Here is a 22,296-nt window from a genome sequence, read left to right as displayed (position 1 = left end):
AGGTTGCCACCCACTTCTACTTTCCCTACCAATTATTCCCTGTTTATAAGCAGCAGGTCAAGAGGAGCATTGCCCCTAGTTGGTTCCTCCAGCACTTGCACCAGGAAATTGTCCCAAACACTCTCCAAAAACTTCCTGGATTGTCCGTGCACTGCTGTATTCTTGTACATCCAGGATTACCAGGGTACTTGACTAGCCTGGCCGTTTTTTTAATGGATTTGCCAGTTGCCAGAAAAAATCATTGAATCTGCCGGGTTGTTTTTTTTTTTTCACGTAGATCTAAAGATTTGCATTATTATCACAATACACTGGGATATCTAATATTAAAACTTTCTGTGTCCAGCTAAAAATGCTGCAGTGTTCCCACTTCCACAGTTTAAGCGATAACAGATCAAAACGGCTGAAAATACAGCAGCTGCCAGCCCACCAACACACAAGCGCACCGCGTGTATGCGTGAGAGAGGGTGTGAGTCATGAGAGAGTGAGGAGATGTGCAAGGCCTATTAAATAATGGAAGATCGGGACAGTGGTGTGAGTGATCCTATTATACCCCCGGGGGAAAAAAAAGCTTGCATCGGAAACCGCACATACAATGACAACTGGTTAAACGAAACAGACTTACAAAGACTGGAGGGCAAAATGTGCTGATACAACAAACACTGTTGAATATGGGGGTGTTGAGGAGTTGCCTCGTGGTTGGGGCTGCAGTGGGCTTGCCTTGTGCGGGGGAGGTGTACTGGGTTTTTTTGCATTTCAAAGGTGGTAACCCTATGTACACCAGCCCTATCTTTGGACCAAAGAAGTCAGTTCACTGTAAGACTGCAGAGAATCAAAACAGAAGCTAATAAGGAAACGAAACTAATGTAAGTAACTGTGGGGAAACGTGGCAAAAAATCCAGTGAATTGAAATCAAATAGTTCTGACCAGTGTACTACCATTAGTATAATATGGGCTGGTCTACACTACTGCACTAAATTGATCTAAATTACGTAACTTCAGTTGTGTGAATAACGTAACTGAAGTCGACGTAGTTAGATCCACTTACCGCGGTGGCTACACTGTGCTGTGTCAATGGGAGAGCATCTCCCATCGACATCCCTTACGCTTCTCAGGGAGGTGGAGTACACAAATCGATGGGAGAGTGCTCTCCCATCGATTTAGTGTGCCTTCACGAGACCCGCAAAATCGACACTCGCTGCACCGATTGCAGCAGTGCCGATCTATCCGTAAGTGTAGACATGACCTCACATCTAAATAATTATCTGATTCCACCCTCCATTGGGGGAGAAGAAAGGTAAAACATTTAAGAACAAGAGCCTGATGAGAACATCCTGGCTGCAACCTTCAAATGTCACCTTTGCATGGCATAGTCCATAACTATTCAGATGCCCACAAATATAGTGCCTTTAATGCCAAACTGGGACATGCATGGTAAAGCGCTGGTGGAGTGGAATGAGCATCTCTGTTCCTAGCTTCTCTTCATTTACTCTTTCCTAACTATAAATTGTATCTGTCTCTCCCCACCCCATATAGTTGGGTTCTAATAAGGAGGGAATCTTGTCATATAATAGCTATGAGGAAGCCTGATGCTGCTAAAAACACCTTTTCCCTCAGCAGAGGTCACTGTGCATTAGGATAAGGCTTAATTAAATGGAAAGGGGATGAAGAAGAGAAAAGAAAATATTATTTTACTCTTAGAATCTGAATACACTCAGAGCTTAAAATTACAATGTTGTATACTATCACTGTTTTTCTGGCTTCATCAATTTTTTTCTTCCAAAGTCAGCACCCCAGACTCTTACATGCCTTTGTCTCCTGCTGTCATCAAGACGTTTGCATGCATTAATCCATGACAAATGGCTTCATTTGATCCATAACTGATTTCCCCACCCGCCAACTAGAAAAGGATTACAGAAATGAAAAGAAAAACTAGGCTAGAAAAAAGGGCTCATCTATTTATTGGTGTGGGGACAGTATACACATTAAGGCAAACAATACCAGGCTGGCTGAGGGAGAAAGCACCGGCTTTTCAGTCATGGAAAGTCAGTTTCCAGCATGCTAGGAAAACAAACTACATTTTAATCCAGTTCATATTATATGATACAACTACAGTAATTACAGCATTACAGATGTGGCAACTGGTTTGGATATGCTAATTCCCCACCAGATCCCTGCCCTGCACCTTTTCCCGAAATTCAAACCAGAAACAAACCCTTTCAAAGCCTTCCATTATATTGACAGGTTTCAGAGTAACAGCCGTGTTAGTCTGTATTCGCAAAAAGAAAAGGAGTACTTGTGGCACCTTAGAGACGTAAAAGAATAAATGGACACAAATCAGATGTCAAGAATTATAACATTCATAAACCAGTCGGAGAACACTTCAATCTCTCTGGTCACGCAATCACAGACATGAAGGTCGCTATCTTAAAACAAAAAAACTTCAAATCCAGACTCCAGCGAGAAACTGCTGAATTGGAATTCATTTGCAAATTGGATACTATTAATTTAGGCTTAAATAGAGACTTGGAGTGGCTAAGTCATTATGCAAGGTAGCCTGTTTCCTCTTGTTTTTTCCTACCACCCCCCCCCAGATGTTCTGGTTTAACTTGGATTTAAACTTGAAGAGTGGTCAGTCTGGATGAGCTATTACCAGCAGGAGAGTGAGTTTGTGTGTGTATGGGGGTGGGGGGGATGTGAGAAAACCTGGATTTGTGCAGGAAATAGCCCAACTTGATTGTCATGCACATTGTGTAAAGAGTTGTCACTTTGGATGGGCTATCACCAGCAGGAGAGTGAATTTGTGTGTGGGGGTGGAGGGTGAGAAAACCTGGATTTGTGCTGGAAATGGCCCACCTGATGATCACTTTAGATAAGCTATTACCAGCAGGACAGTGGGGTGGGAGGAGGTATTGGTTCATATTCTCTGTGTATATATAAAGTCTGCAGCAGTTTCCACGATATGCATCTGATGAAGTGAGCTGTAGCTCACGAAAGCTTATGCTCTAATAAATTGGTTAGTCTCTAAGGTGCCACAAGTACTCCTTTTCTTCTTCCATTATATTATATCCCCCTGTTACTTGTCATCTTAATGCATAGCAATGCTCCCTGGCTCCTCCTGAGACCCCAAAACTTAAAGTATCCCACTACAGAAATAAGCATAAAAAGAGCTACATGTGGGTAATGCTACTTATCACAGAGCAAAGACATAAAAAAGTCAGAAAGCACCTCACACATATTTCACACCATACAAAAGACACAGTTACATGCCATGAGAAAGTTACTCCAGAGCTGAACTAAAACAAGTACACAGGGACATCCTGACAGGCCAACCTTCTCTATGCTGCCTGGATTTCTCTTGGGAAGAATGCACTGGCTGGCTTATCTGGCTACATGCTACCGGATAGGATTTATCCTTTGAAAGGATAATGCCTTCATCACTGGCTTTACATTTTTGCCTGGGATAACATAGAAATCCTGACACTGGTAGAAGTATTTACTTAAAAGGGCACAAAGAAAAACTGAGAAAAACATAGCAAGCTATGAGCTTTCCTCTTTTTTAAATAAACACATCCAGTTATATCTTATTAAATCAATTTTCCCATAAGGTGCTAAGATCTTTTATAGAATTCTTCACTCCATTCTGATTCTAGAATCAACTGTTAGTGTTGAAAAGCTTCTGAATAGAAAAGCTGGTTGATTTGTGTATGTGTGTGCATGATGAAAAATAGCTGTTTAGTCACATTCATGGTGCTTTTCACTATAACTTACTTACCCAATACACCCTCACTCAAATCCTTAACTGGTATAAATCAGCCTAGCTCCATTGAAGCCAGGCTGTTTTACCCCACCTTTCTCCTTTGTGATTTTTTGCTTCTGTCAAATATATGGTGGGGAACCTCACTTGTTCATAGAACTGATCTCAGTTGCACCTGTAAATATAAAGTAATGGCACTGAAGTAAGAAACAGTGAAGCAACTCTTAAGATTTTAAAAAATACAGAATCAGACTATTAGATTTAAGAGGTACAGGTAAAAATATATTGTAATAATACTTGTTATATTTTTATCACCCTGTATCCCATTTACCAAAGAATGCCATTCCCCCATCTGGTTTTTCTACCAGTGCATTCCACAAAATATGTAATCTACAAAAATAGATACAGATTTTCTTAGTTTAATCATATTCTTTTAAAAATAAACAAATACATCAGTGGAACTTTCTTTGCTAAATAAACTATCCTTAGTTGCTTCCAACTTAATTAAATGCAATTAACTCTTGTTTGTTTTGGCAACCAATTAATGTCATGATCAAATATAAATAGACTCTGCAAGAAAAGATTATAATTAATAAATCCTTTACAATACTGTAAAATTACACTGAAGCTTTGCTTGCCAGAAATACTTAACTACATTTTTGAAGCGTATTAATGAGGACACTAAAAAAGATAATAAAGTTTTATCAACGTGTATGCAGCTATTTTACTGTGGTTCTTGCCCTCTCTCAATCTGATCTATATAGCTTTCAGGCTGACAGTATTATTTAGACTTCATGAAATAGTAAGACCAAATTTCCTTCTTTCTGATCAATGCATTTGTTACAACATTTTAAAATATTTAAAGCCAAAGTTGCTATTCACATAACTTCATTGATTTAAACAGGGTTACAGCAGCAGAGATTTTTGCCCATGGTGTTTAGTTCATTGGCTGATAGAAAAAATATCTGAGAAATAATATCCAACGTGTAATATTACAAGAAAACAAAGGCTATGTCTTCATATGAATGACATGACTCCATACCAATGGGAACTTTGGGTTCTCAAGAAGTGCTGGATAAGCTTATTGAATCAGAGAGTCATAGAACTGGAAGGGACCTCAAGAGGTCATCTAGTCCAGTCCCCTGCACTCAAGGCAGGACTAAGTATTATCTAGACCACATCTGACAGGTGTTTGTCCAACCTGCTCTTAAAAATCCCCAATGATGGAGACTCTACAAGCTCCCTAGGCAATTTATTCCAGTGCTTAACCACTCTGACCGTTAGGAAGCTTTTACAAATGTCCAACCTAAACAGCCCTTGCTGCAATTTAAGCCCATTGCTTCTTGTCCTATCCTCAGAGGTTAAGAAGAACAATTTTATATTTATATTTTTACCCATGTTTTAATAGCAATGTTAATATGCAGAGATATAAGGATTTTCAATCACTGTGTTTTCTAACAATAGAGTACACTATTCAGCCAGTGGTTAAGTGCAGTCTGTTATGTGCACACACACACCCCTACACACCTTAAAAAGTAGTTGAAAGCAGTGAAAGAAAAATCTTTGAGACAGGTTTTCAAAACAGCTCAGCAACCACAATTCTTAATGGGAGTTACTGGCTGTGCCTTCCATTTTTAAAGGCAGCCTTACATTCACAAACATTCTTCATGGCCCAAATCCACCCATACAGTACACACTCCAAATACGAGTCATCTCAGTGGGGCCACTGTAGTAGAGGGAATCCTAGCCTTTCCAGTCCATAGATCCTCCATGCCTTGTGGTCTCTTTGGACATATGCAGTGAGCCATGCTGTGCAAGCCATGTGCTGCCCCATTCTCTGATCTCAGTATCATAGTGCCTTGTGGGAGCTGCTCAATACCTTGCGGGTTTGGGCTTTAAGATTTGACCTGAGCACCCATAACAACTATGGACTTCAATGGGAATTGCAGGCACTCTGGATGTTTCCAAGGATAAACATTTTAAGATCTGTTCCTGTAAGTCCTGACTTGCACAAGTAGTCCTTCTTCACATGAGTCATTCCATTGCCCTGAATGGGACGAAGCATATGAGCAAGGGTTTGCAGGACTGGGCCCTTCCATTTCTGCCACCAGGCTGCTCTCCAGGTTATTCTAATGCAAAGTGTGTCTCTTTCTTCCACTGAAGTAAAGGAAGAATTGCAGCTGAACAGCTGTAAGATATGAACATACAATTGCTATTGATTATGACAAGCCAGAAACCTCGGCCCGCATCCTGCACCAGCTGAAATGAAGAGTTTTCCTGTCCTTTTGACAGGAGCAGGACTGGGTTCTTAAACTAACAAAGGAAATGAGGATGCTACCCATTTGGAACCTTCTGCAAGATGCACAGAGATAGATGCCAGAAAATCATCTTATTAACAGGGCCTAATAATATGAGTCACAAATTTATATGCGGTACTTTGGAACTTCATTCATTTTAACTTACACCCTAATTCCCCACTGTGCATCCTCGACTGAGACTAATACGTCTGGACTGGAGCTGTGCTGCAGCCCCACTGGTAGCTGCCGAAAGCCCAGTGGAAAGGAGTCCCCAGTGCCTGCCCAGTGCTAAAATAAGTTTTGCTCAGAAGAACAGTTCTGTTTAGAACACTGGAGAATAGTGGAAAAGCTGAATCCCACATGGAAAATAAATCATGCCCATTGTAAAGGTTTGATTTCACAACAGAGAGAAAAGGAAAACATGCAAAACGAAATGTAAAAGATTACAGGAGAGCAAGACTAAAACAAAAGGGTGAGATCACTTGCGTCTTAAGAGGAAATGCACTTGATATTACCTTTTCAAATACAAATCAGTGTTGAACTTAAATAGGGCAATAATTAAAGGCAGGTTTCTGATGTTATCCGCAGAAACCAATCAATGTAGAAATAATGTATATTGCCTTTGGGGTTTATATTTGTGTCTAATTTTTCTTGGGGCTTAGCCATCACAGTATGAATCCCCACAGTCTTGTAATATTGTGGCAGCAAGATACAAGCATTACTGAGCATTGAAAGGTCCCCTTGTGACTCACATCGCAACCCCCATCCTCTCCCCCAGGCTGCTCTCAAGCAGAGACTGAGTTTTGACACATGGGTGTGGGAAGAGAAGATATCCAGCAGAGATTCAATCCCTCATGCTGCCGAGTGCTGATGTGAGGCAAAGCACAAGTGCTGGGTATTTGCTTTTTGTTCAGCGTCTCCAAAGAATGGCTTCTGTGACATATAGAGAAAGATGCAGAGTGCCCAATGACAGAGAGCAAGCCACTGTGTCCACGCTCAACTGAGCGCTGGGGAGAGTGAAAGTGGGCACATCAGGAGGTGCGGACAAAGTGTGGTCAAGGCACCGGGGTTTATGTGCAACTCCCGTGCATCCAAAAGGAATGTGTAACAGCTAGTATCAAGATACTCCTGTTATCACCCAGGAGTTCTTTCACACAGTGTGTATGGAAGGGCTGATCTTAGGAGATACAGAAATGCTTCCAATAGTTCCTTTGAAACAGTATCTCTCACAGCCAGCTGCTCAGTGCCTCCTGGCACATGCTGGGCCCTCTGTTCTTGGCAGCCCATCAGACTGCAGCACACATACTCCCCCTCCATTTAATTCACCTTACTGGATCACAAGTAAACCACCACATTCAGCAGCATGACTGGTGGCTGGCTCCACACACCTGCAGCACAGAGATGCTAGGCAGATACCTGAGGCAGGATGAGGAGCTGCAATGCTGAGTCACTGGCATGACCCTTGCTAATGCCTAGCTGTACGTAGATGGAGAAATTCTGTAGGCCCTTTGACTCCCTACCAAGTATTAGTTTTTCTGTGGCAATAGCCCATCCCCTTTGTCCACTGTACATGAGGCCACATGAGATGGAGATGGATCAAGCATTCTGGCCAAAGCATTCTCCTCAGCTTCTTCAGCCAGAAAGCTCTACATCTGCAGTATCTGTTTAAACCAGTGATTTGCAGGGCAGCCTTTGTAAAATTCTTGCTCTACTACATAAGGTGGTAAAGCATCAGAGCTCTAGCTGAACTGGTCTCCATTAGATATTTTTACTTGGAATTAATTGATCAGGGAGTGTCCTGACTAGCATTTACAACTGTGTTAATTACTTTGAGTTTATTGACAGCCAATTAATTCAAGGTTTAAAAAAGTCTAGCGTAGACATACCCATTAAAAGGTATAGTGTTGCAATAGTCCCATTGATGCTGGAACTCTTGAAGGGCAGACCCCATCTCCTTCAATTGATGAAAGCCATAAAATGCAATTACAGAAACTTTATAGGCACTTACACCATCCTAAACAATTACTGCATGTGAGCTACGGACCATAAAGATGGTAGATGGTACAAAATAATGTGTATGGAAAATACAAATACCAATTACTGCATGTGAGCTATGGATCATAAAGATGGTAGACGGTACACTATACATAAGAACATAAGAACGGCCATACTGGGTCAGACCAAAGGTCCATCTAGCCCAGTATCGTGTCTTCTGACAGTGTCCAATGCCCGGTGCCCCAAAGGGAATGAACAGAACAGGTAATCATCAAGTGATCCATCCCCTGTTGCCCATTCCCAGCTTTTGGCAAACAGAAGCTAGGGACACCATCCCTGTCCATCTTGGCTCATAGCCATTGGTGGACCTATCCTCCACAAACGTCTCTAAATTCTTTTTTGAACCCTGTTACAGTCTTGGCCTTAACAACATCCTTTGGCAAGGAGTTCCACAGTTTGACTGTCCATTGTGTGAAAAAATACTTCCCTTTGTTTGTTTTAAACCTATTGCCTATTAATTTCATTTGATGACCCTTAGTCCTTGTGTTATGAGAAGGAGTAAATAACACTTCCTTATTTACTTTCTCCACACTAGTCATGATTTTATAGACCTCTATCATATCTCCCCTTAGTCATCAAGCTGATAAGTCCCAGGTCTTATTAATCTCTCCTCATATGGCAACCATTCCAAACCCCTAATAATTTTTGCTACTGTTTTCTGAACCTTTTCCAATATATCTCTTTTGAGATGGGGCAACCACATCTGCACACAGTATTCAAGATGCAGGCATACCATGGATTTATATAGAGGCAATATGATATTTTCTGTCTTATCTATCTCTTTCTTAATGAGTCCCAACATTTTGTTCACTTTTTTGACTGTCACTGCACATTGAGGGGATGTTTTCAGAGAACTATCCACAATGACTCCAAGATCTCTTTCTTGAGTGGTAACAGCTAATTTAGACCCCATCATTTTATATGGAGAGTTGGGATTATGTTTTCCAACGTGCATTAGTTTGCATTTATCAATATTGAATTTCATCTGCCATTTTGTTGCAGTTTTGAGAGATCCTTCTGTAGTTCTCCACAGTCTGCCTGGGACTTAACTATCCTGAGTAGTTTTGTACCATCTGCAAATTTTGCCACCTCTCTGTTTACCCCTTTTTCCAGATCATTTATGAATATGTTGAACAGCTCTGGACCCAGTACAGACCCCTGAGAGACCCCACTATTTACCTCTCTCCATTCTGAAAACTGACCATTTATTCCTACCCTTTGTTTTCTATCTTTTAACCAGTTACTGATCCATGAGAGAACCTTCCCTCTTATCCCATGACTGCTTACTTTGCTTAAGAGCCTTTGGTGAGGGATCTTGTCAAAGGCTTTCTGAAAATCTAAGTACACTATATTCACTGGATCCCCCTTGCCCACATGCTTGTTGACCCCCTCAAAGAATTCTAGCAGATTGGTGAGGCATGATTTCCCTTTACAAAAGCCATGTTGACTCTTCCCCAAAAAATTATGTTCATCTGTGTGTCTGACAGTTTTGTTCTTTACTATAGTTTCAACCAGTTTGCTTCGTACTGAAGTCAGCCTTACTGGCCTATAATTACCAGGATCACCTCTGGAGCCCTTTTTAAAAATTGGCATCACATTAGCTATCCTCCAGTCATTTGGTACAAAAGCTGACTTAAATGATAGGTTACAGACTACAGTTAGTAGTTCTCCAATTTCACATTTGCATTCCTTCAGAACTATTGGGTGAATACCAGCTGGTCCTGGTGACTTATTATTATTTAGTTTATCAATTTGTTCCCAAACCTCCTCTAATGACACCTCAGTCTGGGACAGTTCATCAGATTTGTCACCTAAAAAGAATGGCTTAGGTTTGGGAATACAAACAAATATCAATTACTGCATGTGAGATATGGATCATAAAGATGGTTGACAGTACACTATACAAAAAAGTGTGTGGGGAAGATATAATTACCCATCAACTTACTGCAGGTTAACACAGACAAGATGAGAATCTGGCCCGTGACTTGATATTCTATAACCAGTGGATCATGTATGCAATCTGACAATGGTTAGGCAGATGGTGAGTTGTGATTACTGCTCTTGATTAGCTAAGAATTCATAGAATCAAAGAATATCAGCGTTGGAAGGGACCTCAGGATTGCACACATCCAATTATTATTGTTACCCCATCTTTCCCAAACTCCATCCCAGCCTGCTTGTTTGTTTCATCCACCTCTTATGTCTTGTCTTTTGGATTATAAGCATTTTGGGGCAAGGAGTGCCAGCTACTATATGATAATCTAGTACAATGAGGCTCCAAGATGGTTGGACTCTGGGCACTGCCACAATATAAAATAATAAATAATACATTGCAAATCTGCTAGGCGGAGGCAGGATGTAAAGCTGAACACCAGTAAAGAATAAATCACCTGGTGTGTTGCCCTGAGGTAAAGGCATATGGCAAGCACAGGGGGGTCTTGGTCCTGGACTGGAACTTCTAGGCTCTGCAATAATTCAAATAACAAATAAGACATCTACAGTGTTCCCCTACCAAACTAGGTCCATAGCCATGTGTTGAAATATTGCACAAAAGACAGACCATGATCTAATTTCAGAACCCATGATGGTATCTTCTCAAAGTAGCATGGATGAGCCATTAGAAATGTTAATTAACACTGATAGCAAAACGGGGTTAAAGAATAAAGTTTCTGGAGATTCTCCAGTGAGCAAATCATTTCTCATTCTTGCCTTAGCAAAATTAAAAGACACTAGTAGAAGATGACAACACCCTCTGCACCTCTGGCGGGTTGCGGGGTGGAGTAGGGATGGAGCAGCCGCTGCATTCCCAGGTGCAAGGATTGCAGTTCTGCACAATCCTTTTGCAGGTCACACAAGGAGGGTACAAGGGCTTTTTACATCCTCTGCACTGCTGTAAATGGAAGGGCCAGGGCCACACTTAGCTGCAGAAATATGGGGAAGGTCCAAAGCATAGTACTTAATGCATCAGGACAACAATATTCTAGTCGAAGTTCCTAACAGCAACCTGCTTCTTAAAGTTAAGAAGGACGTTACCAGATCTGAGAACAGCTTTCCCGTGTCCAAACTTGTCTCATTAACTTTACAACTCCAGTACACAGAATGTAACTCCAAAAAGCTGGTAGTTATTTACCATATCACAAAAGACATAAATAGGGAGATTTCTCAGTACCACAGAGCATGTTGTTCTGTCTTCAATTAGGGCCTTTTTAGGCCTGGCCCATGTCATCTTTTGGAGGTTTAATTCCTTGGATTTTTGTAAGCAATCTGTCATTACATCTTCTTAGGACATCCACTGCCCCAGACAAGCAAATCACAAGAGCACAACTCAGTATATAGTCCTGCCTGATACACCCTAGCTATTCACATTCCCCAGTCCAAAATTGTTTGTGCTATTTATAGCACGGCTCCTACACACACAACATCAATGCTGTTTTGCATGCAAGGAGGTGTAACAACATTACATTGCTCTGTATTATCACTCTTAACTCAGCAGCTGACAGTTTACATATCTGCAGACACAGACTTAGGAAGATATTAAAAGGTATATTGTACCTATAGCCAGTTCATTGATTATAGTATATCAAGTTCTGGACCAGATTCTGATCTTGTTTATATCTGTGTTAACCTGGAGTAAGTTCATTGGTTTCAGGGCATTTACTCCATATTTACAATGTAAACAAGATCAAAATCTGATCCTATGTCTTTTTTAGTTCTGTGTTAAGATAAATTATCAAGTGATATTGGCAATTACTTTTGTGGTCACTTGACCTTTACCCTTGATGTGCGTTAAGAAGTTAGATGGTGGTGAGCATATTGTACTGTGAATGCCAGGGTACATGTTTTTTTTTCTTTTCTCTCGTTCTCTAGTACAGTACCAGTATGGATTCTGATTGGCTTGAATACAATTACTAATAATTTTCCATATACATCTTCAAACCTGCTCCTATCAACATCAACAGCAAAAATCCCATTGGATTAGATCACTGATTCTCAATCATCCTGCAAGATAGGCAAGGAAATATTATATTCATATTTTTATTGAGGAAACAGACACAGAGAAGCTAAGTGCAACATTTTTACAAGATGTCATAAACTGGATATCAGCATTGGAGCCTCCCCAAATGAGTACAATTTTTGAAGATTTGGACCTAAGTGGCTTCCCTAAGGCTTCCCAAGTAAGTGGCAGAGTCAAGATTAAAACTAAAGTCCCTTGCTCACAGCCATAGATCAAGTCATTGTAAGACGCTGCCTTTCTTTTATGAAACAAGCTCAGAGAACTCCTCGGTTCTTGTTTGGTCTGAGTTTCTATAAGATTGCTTTGGCGTAGTGATTTTTTTTCTCTTAGTATTTATGGGCAAACTCTTCTCAAGATGATTTTTGATTCGTGTAAGATCTGCTGCTGCCACAATAAATAAAACTATGGATAGCTTAGTATTTAGTTGGTGTACGTATGACCTAAAGTCCTGGTTTTAACATTTATATAACTGTGTCGTTTGATGCATTTCTGTTACAGTACAAAGTAACACATGAAACACTGCCAAGAGAGAAAAAAAAGTGGAAGAAACTACTCAGCATTTTCTTGGCATACTGCCTTGAGAAACGCAACCACAATTTCACTGATACAAGCCAAACCAGCTCAGGCGGATACAACCATCTTTCCCTCTCTGAATAGGCCTTTTTTTTTTAATTAACATCTTTGCAAACGTTAACCACGTTACAGTATCTCTATGTTTCTAGCCCGCATCTTTATACTTTACAAAATTCACGTAGGACCAACTTGGCATCCTGAATGTTTAACAAATTATTCTACATGGGCTAAAACGTGTCATGTCCAGGTGATGGTAACTTGCAATTTTTGTGTTTATTTTTTTTTTAACTTCAAGGTCTAACCATGGTATTTTCCATTTAGATTTAATGCTAATTCATAGAATATTCATAGAATATCAGGGTTGGAAGGGACCTCAGGAGATCATCTAGTCCAACCCCCTGCTCAAAGCAGGACCAATCCCCAATTTTTGCCCCAGATCCCTAAATGGCCCCCTCAAGGATTGAACTCACAACCCTGGGTTTGGCCTTAAGGTTCTTTCCTGAATTGAAATATAATCTCTTGTACATAATAAAACAATGAGAGATCATTTTGTATATTTGTGACACTGATGCGAATATCAAATTTATTTGCATCCTTAAGACTCAGAAATGCTTTGTTGACACTTTAGTGTCTTGCCAAACCTTAATGTCGACTTCCTACTTCTGGAGAACTGAGTCAATATTCGCAAAAAGAAAAGAAGTACTTGTTGCACCTTAGAGGCTAACCAATTTATTTGAGCATAAGCTTTTGTGAAGAGAGCTGTAGCTCACGAAAGCTTATGCTCAAATAAATTGGTTAGTCTCTAAGGTGCCACAAGTACTCCTGTTCTTTTTGTGAATACGGACTAACACGGCTGCTACTCTGAAATGAGTCAATATTGTCAATCAGATGATCAATGGACAATCACTGGCACTCAGCTACCTCTTTAAATCACAACCTGTCCAGTCTAATCCCAAGGCCAATTCAACAGCCATACAATTGTATGTATGCTGGAGTTTAAAATGGCCAATGTGGAATTGTTCTCATTGTGTTTTATTAACTCCAAACCAAACTAAGTACTCAGAGAACATTGATTGCTTCTTCCTAAAGTTATATCCTATGCATGTTTTCATGCATACTTTGTATAATATAATTTTCTTGAAAATGAAATATATTTATATAAGGATCTGCAGAAGACAATATTACCTAAAGAGAATTGTATGGCATTGGAGCTATGCAAGTTTACACCAAATGAAGACTGTCCTTTGAGTATTAGTCAAGAAGAAGGAAAAAACTCCATGCACACACTCAACCTATTTCATTTTAAAAGAACATTCACCAATACATGCCTTACTAAGACATAATTATATGCATTCAAACCTTTGGGTTAATGTGACAAGGGAGACAACAGTCCATGTACGTGTGCAATATCTTACATTCAATTTTATACCCATAGTAATATTGAATATATCCTGTATGTGCCCTTCAGCTACTATTTCACAGAAAATGAAGCTACAGTCACTTAAAAATTCTGTCACATAAAATGGTTTGCGATTTATTTGCAATTTTGTATCTTCTGTCACGTCATCTATAGGTTACCAAAATGATGAATTATAGAAATATAGCCTGCAGTGAAATGAAAATTTAAACTTGTGTGTTCGCATGTATAATGTCCAAAAGTTTATCTGAAAACATTAGAACATAAGAACAACCACACTGGGTCAGACCAAAGGTCCATCTATCCCAGATTCCTGTCTTCTGACAGTGGCTAATGCCAGGTGCCCCAGAGGGAATGAACAGAACAGGTAATCATCAAGTGATCCATCCCCTGTTGCCCATTCCCAGCTTCTGGCAAAAACTTACAATGTTTAAGAAAGTTTTAGAAAAAAAGGACTACTATACTTGATAAAGTCACCTTTCAGTGTCTCATGCCAGAAATCCATAGTGTTTCATTACTGAATTAATCTTCATATTAGAAATAGATTCTCTCAATACATATATCCATTCAGTTACATTCAAGTTTATTAGGTTCAATCCACTAAATCAGAATTTGTTTTTTTAACACTGCATGTACTTGTATTTAATGGATACTCTTGTATTTATCAAGTACAAGAGGCACAAGGCAGAAAGGAATCTGTCTCTTTTAATTACCCTAGTCTATACTAAAGTAGTCCTACCATTGAGTTTTTAATTGTTCGGAATGTCTCTTAAATTAAGTATCAAACTAATATCCATGTAATCCCACAAAATGAGAAAAAGTATGCTGAACCTGCTATTGACGATAGCTATTTTTGCCATGACTCAAAATTTCATATACACAAATATTAAATTACTGAAATTGTGCATTGGTTCATCTGCATCATTTGTATTAATCCTTATTTGGCTGAATATTTTAATCTTACTTATACAGTGACTAACAAACACATTCCTAATATTATAAATAGGAACTGCTTAGAGACTATAGTTGAATACATTAAATCAGTCAGTTTCCTAGTTAACATATTTCCATCCCTTTTATGTACAAACCTATTGCATTCAGTAAGCAGATTGCAAATTCATGGCCTTATAAAAACATTGTGCTGATTTCATGTTCTGACAATAGAAATTGTCTAAAATCTCTGTTTCCTCTAAAGGACCCTCCCTAGCTGGTACTTTCCAGGTGCAAAGCAATCTGAATCAGAGGTGAACACCATGTCAAATTCCACTCATCTGTCAATGTACTGGATTATTTCTTGAGAGACTGAAATTGGCTGCCTGGGATCAGAACACCATCAATCTTACTCATGCAGGGTGCGGAGTAGCTGCCTGAGAAAGGCTCGCAAGAGGAAACTCTCTGAGGTTCCTAAGCAGGTGATGAGGCAGCTGTAAAACCTTCACTATATCTGTATCACAGCTCTGAGTGAAAGATTTGTCATTTTCCACATTTCCCCAATACTTGGTATGCATTCAGTGTCTGACTGTTCTTGCTTCATAAAAGAAGTGATTTTTCAAGCTTAGGCAAATGTGGCAAAGCTCTGGATCTGCCAGGCTCTCATTTTTTCTCATAATGTCGCTTGTTTCAACAGACTTTACAAAATGAGATTACATTTTCCTTTTACCTATTTATGCAAGTAGTTTGTTTGTTTGTTTGTTTAGCCAGGGGACAGTCTCAGATCACCAATCGTGATTTCGGGGCATTTCTTTTAATGGGCATTTCTCTGTGTATTCCAAAAAAGAACATCCAAAACGGGATGTATTCTCTAACTTCAAAATGCCGGTACTAAAGCCAATACAAAACACATAATAGTTGTTCATTAGATAAAGCCTGGGAGTCAAATTTTTAGAACCATTCCTCTCCAGGCTATGATTATATTTATTTTATATTATGTTATTGAGAGAGAAGACACGAAGATACCCCCAAAACACCCTATCACTTTTGGGCAGCGAAAACAATTGGAAAAAAAACTTTTCAGCACATTAGACCCACTAAAGATTAAGGGCAATTTTTTTCAAATGTGCCTAAGTGATTTAGGAGGCTAAGCCCTATCACTTTTGAAAATGTTAGCCTTATTCTAATTCTGCTTTGATCTACCTGCTTCTACAAATTAAATAATGTGTAATTACCAGCTAATATTCTCTGTTTCATCTCTAATTCTCTTGGGAAGAACTTTCACTCCTTTCCTTGGGTTCAGAGTATGTGAAATTACAACACAAGGCTCTCTCATTTCTAACTTATTGGTAATAATGAGCTTTAATATGCCATTTCTTCAACATTTTTCATATGATACATGATTCACAAAGTAATTACAGCTGAAAATTAACACCAACAATTTCTGTTTGAAGAATGTCAAAGTAATGAAAATATTTATACACAGTCTCCATTCCACACACAAAGAAACTAAAACCTGCTCTCAGCAACACTCATCTAACCCCACTGAAACCCAGGCCTGAATTCTACTCAGAGTTGCACCTTTGCAAACTCATGGCTTGCCATCAGTAAGATTAAAACTTCTAGGCCAAATTCTGCTCTCATATAGACCCATCCCATCCCACTGACCTCAGGAAGAGTGAAAAGGCTCAACTATTATCAGAGTTTCACTCATATCATTGTAAGCGTACAATTTGTGCCCAGATTGACATAGGTACAGCAAATAAAGTTACACAAAGCTCTGCCACCAGGATTTCTTCTGGGGAACAAAACTTACTCTGTTATTACACAGGAAAAAAAATAAAGAGAACAGAGAAATTAAATTCTTATCTAAAATAGGCTTTCAGTGATCAGCCTCCTGAGTTGAGAAGCTGTTAGAAAAGGATGCTAACAGGAGGCATATTCCAATACCAAACAGCCATACATTAGGCTGATCAGAAAGATTCTCTGAGATACATAGACAAACAACTCATAAATGTTCAATAACAAACTGGGATGTTTATGTTTATTCAACCATTTATCAAGGCAGACAAGTGCACGGATAGAGTGCCTGTCATCTTACAACATCCTGTAGCTGATTGGTCCTACCTGGTCTGTGCAGGTGATGCTGCTGGAAAGTGTGATGAAGAGACCCCTGACAGAGCAGCATTGCACATGCACTTATCCACAAATACAGGACCCAAGACATTGTAGAGACCATCGCCATTCTCTAAATGAAATATTAGACAGGCGTTAGTACATATAGCCTGAGAGCACACACAGTATTTAGCAGTGATTACAACAGTATTTTTACCTTTACAGTATCTTTGTTTCTTTCTTCCCTCCCTCTTCTCCCCCTCCCCTTGCAGGCTGCAATGGTTATATGACAAAGGTCATGTCAAAAACAAGAAAAGTTGAGGTAAAGAGATGTCAGCATGGGAGACTTGGTAACTTTTATAATTCAGTGGCACAAATGAAACTATAATGATCCAAGTACTTGAAGAAAAACAACATAAATAGAAGCTAGGGAAATATTCCCACTCTGTGCTGCAATTTGATTTACCAGTTGGGGGGGGGAGGGAATTACAATACTATCCCCCCAAAAATGAGCTCCTCAGACAGTATCAAAACTATTTTAAATATATTACAGATAGTCATACAACATTATCAGATATCTGAGATGCATTTTAAGCATCCTCCAGCCCCAAGGCTGCAAGGCAAATACCTACCCAGTAGGTAACAGATTATTGTTTTTGACTTCTGTGCACATTAATTTTTAATTGCAATGAATGCTGTCTGCTAAACAAAGTAATTGTTTCTCAGAATTGTGTTCTAATCCCCAGATAAAAATCAGCTTCCTTTTGTTTGGCCTATGCTCATAAAGAACAATAGTAAGGGCAGACTGAATTTTATATGTAACAAATAGGAGGTTTGATCTTTTCATAAGGTAGAGTGTGTCAAAATTTAAAGACAAACTCTTGCTGAAAAGGAATGGTGTACTTCTTTCTCTGTCTCCCAATGCTGGCACACTTGACTACTTGAAATATTATATGTGGGTAGATATTTCCATCCATTTATTATTATACTAATTGGTTAAATTTTCTCAGACTTTGTGACTTTAATAGCTCCTTCTCAATACCTGCAAGGATTGTAGGATTTGCAAGGCTCAGCTATGCTACATATCATCCAGTTCCTTTAATAACACCTTCTGCTGCATTTCATATTGCCAAATTAATCAAACTTCAGACATTCTCCTTATTCAGCCAATGACATGATGCCACTTTCTATCTAATAATCCAATCAGCAGAACATCATGTTCACTGAGGATGGAAGACTTTAAAGCTAAAAATCTTTTCTTAACCCTGAACATTCTATGCATTTAGGAAAGATCGAGCCGACCAATGTAAAATCCAAAAAATGACCTATCAGCACAATTTCTTTATTGGGGAAATACACACTATTAAAAATCATAGCGATGTTTATGTGTCAATAAAATATATGCACAGATTATTTTTGTTATTTTAATAAATAAGCATGGTCTTTGAGGATTGTTTTAAAGATTAATGGAAGAAAATCCCGCAAATAAACTGACAAGTATAATTAACTGCAAAATAGCAAAACATTATTTTCCTCAACACAAGGCTATTTGTTTCCCTGTTCTGTGTATCTGATGCACTATTCAGCATATAATTAGTTTTCCTTCCTACTGTTTACTTTTGTATACTTTTCCTCCTTTGTTTTTGGACTGAGTAATAGTGTAACATGGATTCTACCCCCTCCAAACAGATAGCTCACAATAGACCTCCCATGTCTTCAGAAATTAATGCTTTTTTTAGTCATTTCTGGTGCTCCCATGCTTTCATACAATGACATAAAAGGGAAAGGTGACTCTAACATGCATTGATATTTCAGGCATAAAGTGCTCTTATTTAACCTGAACTTTAACATCCTAGCCAAACCATGAAGCAAAGCCAAACTTCTACAATCACCCAATAGCTCCTATTTCTTTTTTTAAAATGTGTCCAGGTATCATATTCTTAACCACACTGAACAGATGACTTTGAAACCCCCCACCCCCACCCCATGTTTTCACTCTTAGTCTGCTACATCTTTTCCATCCTTCCTCAAACTACATTATTTTAATTAACTTTATTCAAAGCCCCAACATTCCTTCCTTACTAGCATTTCATTTCTTCATGTACTTGTTAGTCAGCTCACTACAACTGCTGTCGAACACACTGTTTTTATGCAAAGAGAGCCTCTTGCTAATATATATATATACACACACACACAATAGTGAGTATTCCTCCAGTTATTGTCAGATGAGTTCAAGATCTGCTTTCTGAATCTTAAATCCTAAAGAAGCTCCTTACCTGAGTAATCCAGCCAAGAGCAGAGTACTCTATTAGTGTTCATTGGAAAGATCTAACACTTTTTAAAATCCATCTGTACCACAATAAGGAATTTTAAATAGCTTCCCAATAATCTTCTTTATCAGGATTAAAAAAAAAAATTCTCTTTTTCGTCACCAATCCTATTCCCAGAGTAAAGGAGACATCTGAGCTCTCAGACTGTGTTGTCAGAAAAGTGGCTAAGGTTTGAGGGGTGGAAACCTTGTCATTTTCACCTTTAAATCATCTCCTAACGTCACCTTCTGTTTGATGAGACCTTTGAAGTGATCTTGAGATAATTTGCAGCTTCCAGTGTACTTAAAGATGAGGATCAGTTTATGTTTAATGACAGAGCAGCCTCACTACAGTGCATTCAATGCAGAGTAAAGCAGCTGTATGTACAAAGCAGGATTGCTATACAATGCTGTAAGTACCGGTAGTCTATTTCAATACATCCCTGCTCTGTAAAGTATCACATGTCTTAAAGTGACATTACCTCTATTACAAGCTACAATGAATTGCTATACCAGTCCACGATCTATTAACAACTGGAGTAACATTTAAATGCCAGCACATCTGATATTTTTTACATTATATATATATATATATATATATATATATATATGCATATACATATATATGCCCTCCTTGTGGTGAAAAGGAGTTCTTCTTTATATATATATATATATATATATATATATATATATATATATAAAGAAGAACTCCTTTTCACCACAAGGAGGGCATATTGAAAAGAAAAGAAAGGGCAGAAAAGTGTGACACAAGAGGACTACCAGTGGATGTGGAAAGACAAAACACTTTACTTGCAGTAGCCAATGGAAAATTAGAGACCCTTTAATTGCATTTACTGAGCCTTTACTCTCAGGGCTCATTCTTCCATAGATTTGCTAGAAACAATCCGTAAAGTCAGTCCACAGATTTAAGGGAGTCTATTTAATTTCACAAGTTAGAAAGCAACATATATTTGTGATAATGTCTTTTTGGGGGTGGGGGGAAATACAAAGGGAGGGCAGAAAGGTGAAGAGTCCTATACACTTGGATAAGCTTTCCAAAAGCTTGTCCCAATACTAAGTAAAATAATCTCTTCTAACCCCCAATCATTTTTGAAGGTATCTCAGGATGCAATGGACAAAGAGTACCCTCCTTCAACATCCTACCAAATGCTTAAGCTTTGACATGACAAATTATTTATTACAGTCATTTATTTATTGCCCACATCTTAAGTGGCTGTTTACAGGAATGTACTGTTTTTTCCCGTCTTGAGCTATATGTAATTATTTTTTAAACAGCATTTTATATACTCACTACACCACTAAATACTACTTTGATAACATTAAGGCTCTGACTTAAGCCTACAAAAAAACCAAGTATATTGGAAGTTAAAGCTGAAACCTTCACTTTAAGTGCACAGTGCCTAAGTAAGACAATACATACAATAATATGTAAGAACACCTTCTTTGTAACACGATGTGTTTTAATAATTTCTGGCATAAAAAGATCCTACTTTCATTGCTTGCCAAATGCATACACAAAACAATAATAATAATTACCTGTACTATCAAAACACTTCCTTTCCAAACACTCAGAGTGCACCGCTTTCCTGGAGAGTCTTATTAAGAAGGTGCTTTGTGATTACTTGACTGATTTTAATGCCTCCTTTGGAGCCATTATATTTTATTGTGTAATACATATTAAGAGACTGGCCAGACAGACTGACAGAGCCATTACATTGATCTGTGACACAATGTGTCATAACTACTCTTTGTTACAGCCCCGATATAATAATGCAACAGGGGCGTGACTTGAACTGACAAAGAAGGGAATTCAAGAGTTGATATTTTCAGTGCTATCCTGAATTCACCACAATGTGGGTCACTATTGCAGAACATACAGCTGAGCTATGCTTAGTACAAAACCCAGAATGGGAGAGGACAAACTTGCTATTATGACAGCGTTGTGGTTCCACAACTCCAGGACTCTATGGGGACTGGCTTAGCCTCCTTAGGACTGCTCTAATTTACACTCAACTGCCTACAGCCCAGAGGGCCGTCTGGCAGCCAGAAATAATAGAAATGCAGAGCTGTTGCAGGCATATTCTTTTCCTGTAGCTGCTTGCACCCCATGGCAGAGACTGTGAGTGGACTGACACACTGAGGGAATCCCCAGGTGGCCAGATTGATTAGGTCTATGACCCCTTTGCATTAGTAGGGCCAAGACCCATGTTATTGCTTTGAGACCCTAAACATGCTCTAGGCATAATAGGGTGAGTAAATATTAACTCTGAGCTGGAATTTCTCCAGCCCTTAATGTCATTAGCAAGTTGGTTTAATATTAAATTTCCTTTGTTGTTTCGCAGTGTGTTGGGTCAAATTCAATAGCGATGGAAACACTGGTGTAAGGGGTAAGGGTAGGGTAGTGTGCACCAGTTTGGCATTGAGCAGTGTACAAAATAAGTGTTACTTGCACAGCATTAGATGACTCAGCTGTTCAAAAACCATGAGGCAGGCCATCACAAATCATCAGATAGGCTTAAAAAAAGTTTAATGGGTTATTATGTTTGCCTATGTTTTCCAGTTACCAGTGCTCTGCTGCCATTAGGGCTAAAAACATATTTTCTAAGAAAAGAAAGCCGAGAATCTCACATCACAACATGACTCCAGAAACTGGGGCTTTAAGAATACCAAATATCATGAGGCTCATGATGAGTTGTCAAGGCTGCTTATAAAGATGTGTGGCAGGAAAATAGCTGCCAGGAACATATAAGAAATCAGCCCTTTTCTTCCATCTCTTATACCTTCCTGGTAGTTGTTTTTCCTGCTACAATC

General features: G+C 39.0%; 1 protein-coding gene across 1 annotated transcript in view; it reads right to left on the bottom strand.

The window, feature by feature from the left end:
• The window catches only part of TAFA1 (TAFA chemokine like family member 1), a 346,657-nt gene extending 326,814 nt beyond the window's left edge, over nt 1-19,843 (bottom strand). The window contains exons 1-2 of the mRNA XM_084633453.1: nt 19,433-19,843; nt 17,169-17,289 (exon numbers count right to left, since the gene is read on the bottom strand). Coding sequence (XP_084489579.1) covers nt 17,169-17,286 — 118 coding nt within the window. The 5' untranslated portion in view covers nt 17,287-17,289; nt 19,433-19,843. The remainder of the gene's footprint in view (nt 1-17,168; nt 17,290-19,432) is intronic.
• Nucleotides 19,844-22,296: the final 2,453 nt, after the last annotated feature.

Source organism: Lepidochelys olivacea (assembly GCF_965140295.1).
Source record: "Lepidochelys olivacea isolate rLepOli2 genome assembly, chromosome: 7".
NCBI classification, from domain to species: Eukaryota; Metazoa; Chordata; order Testudines; family Cheloniidae; genus Lepidochelys; species Lepidochelys olivacea.
The sequence above is the reverse complement of the archived record's forward strand: the minus strand, read 5'-3'. Positions and strand labels throughout refer to the sequence as shown.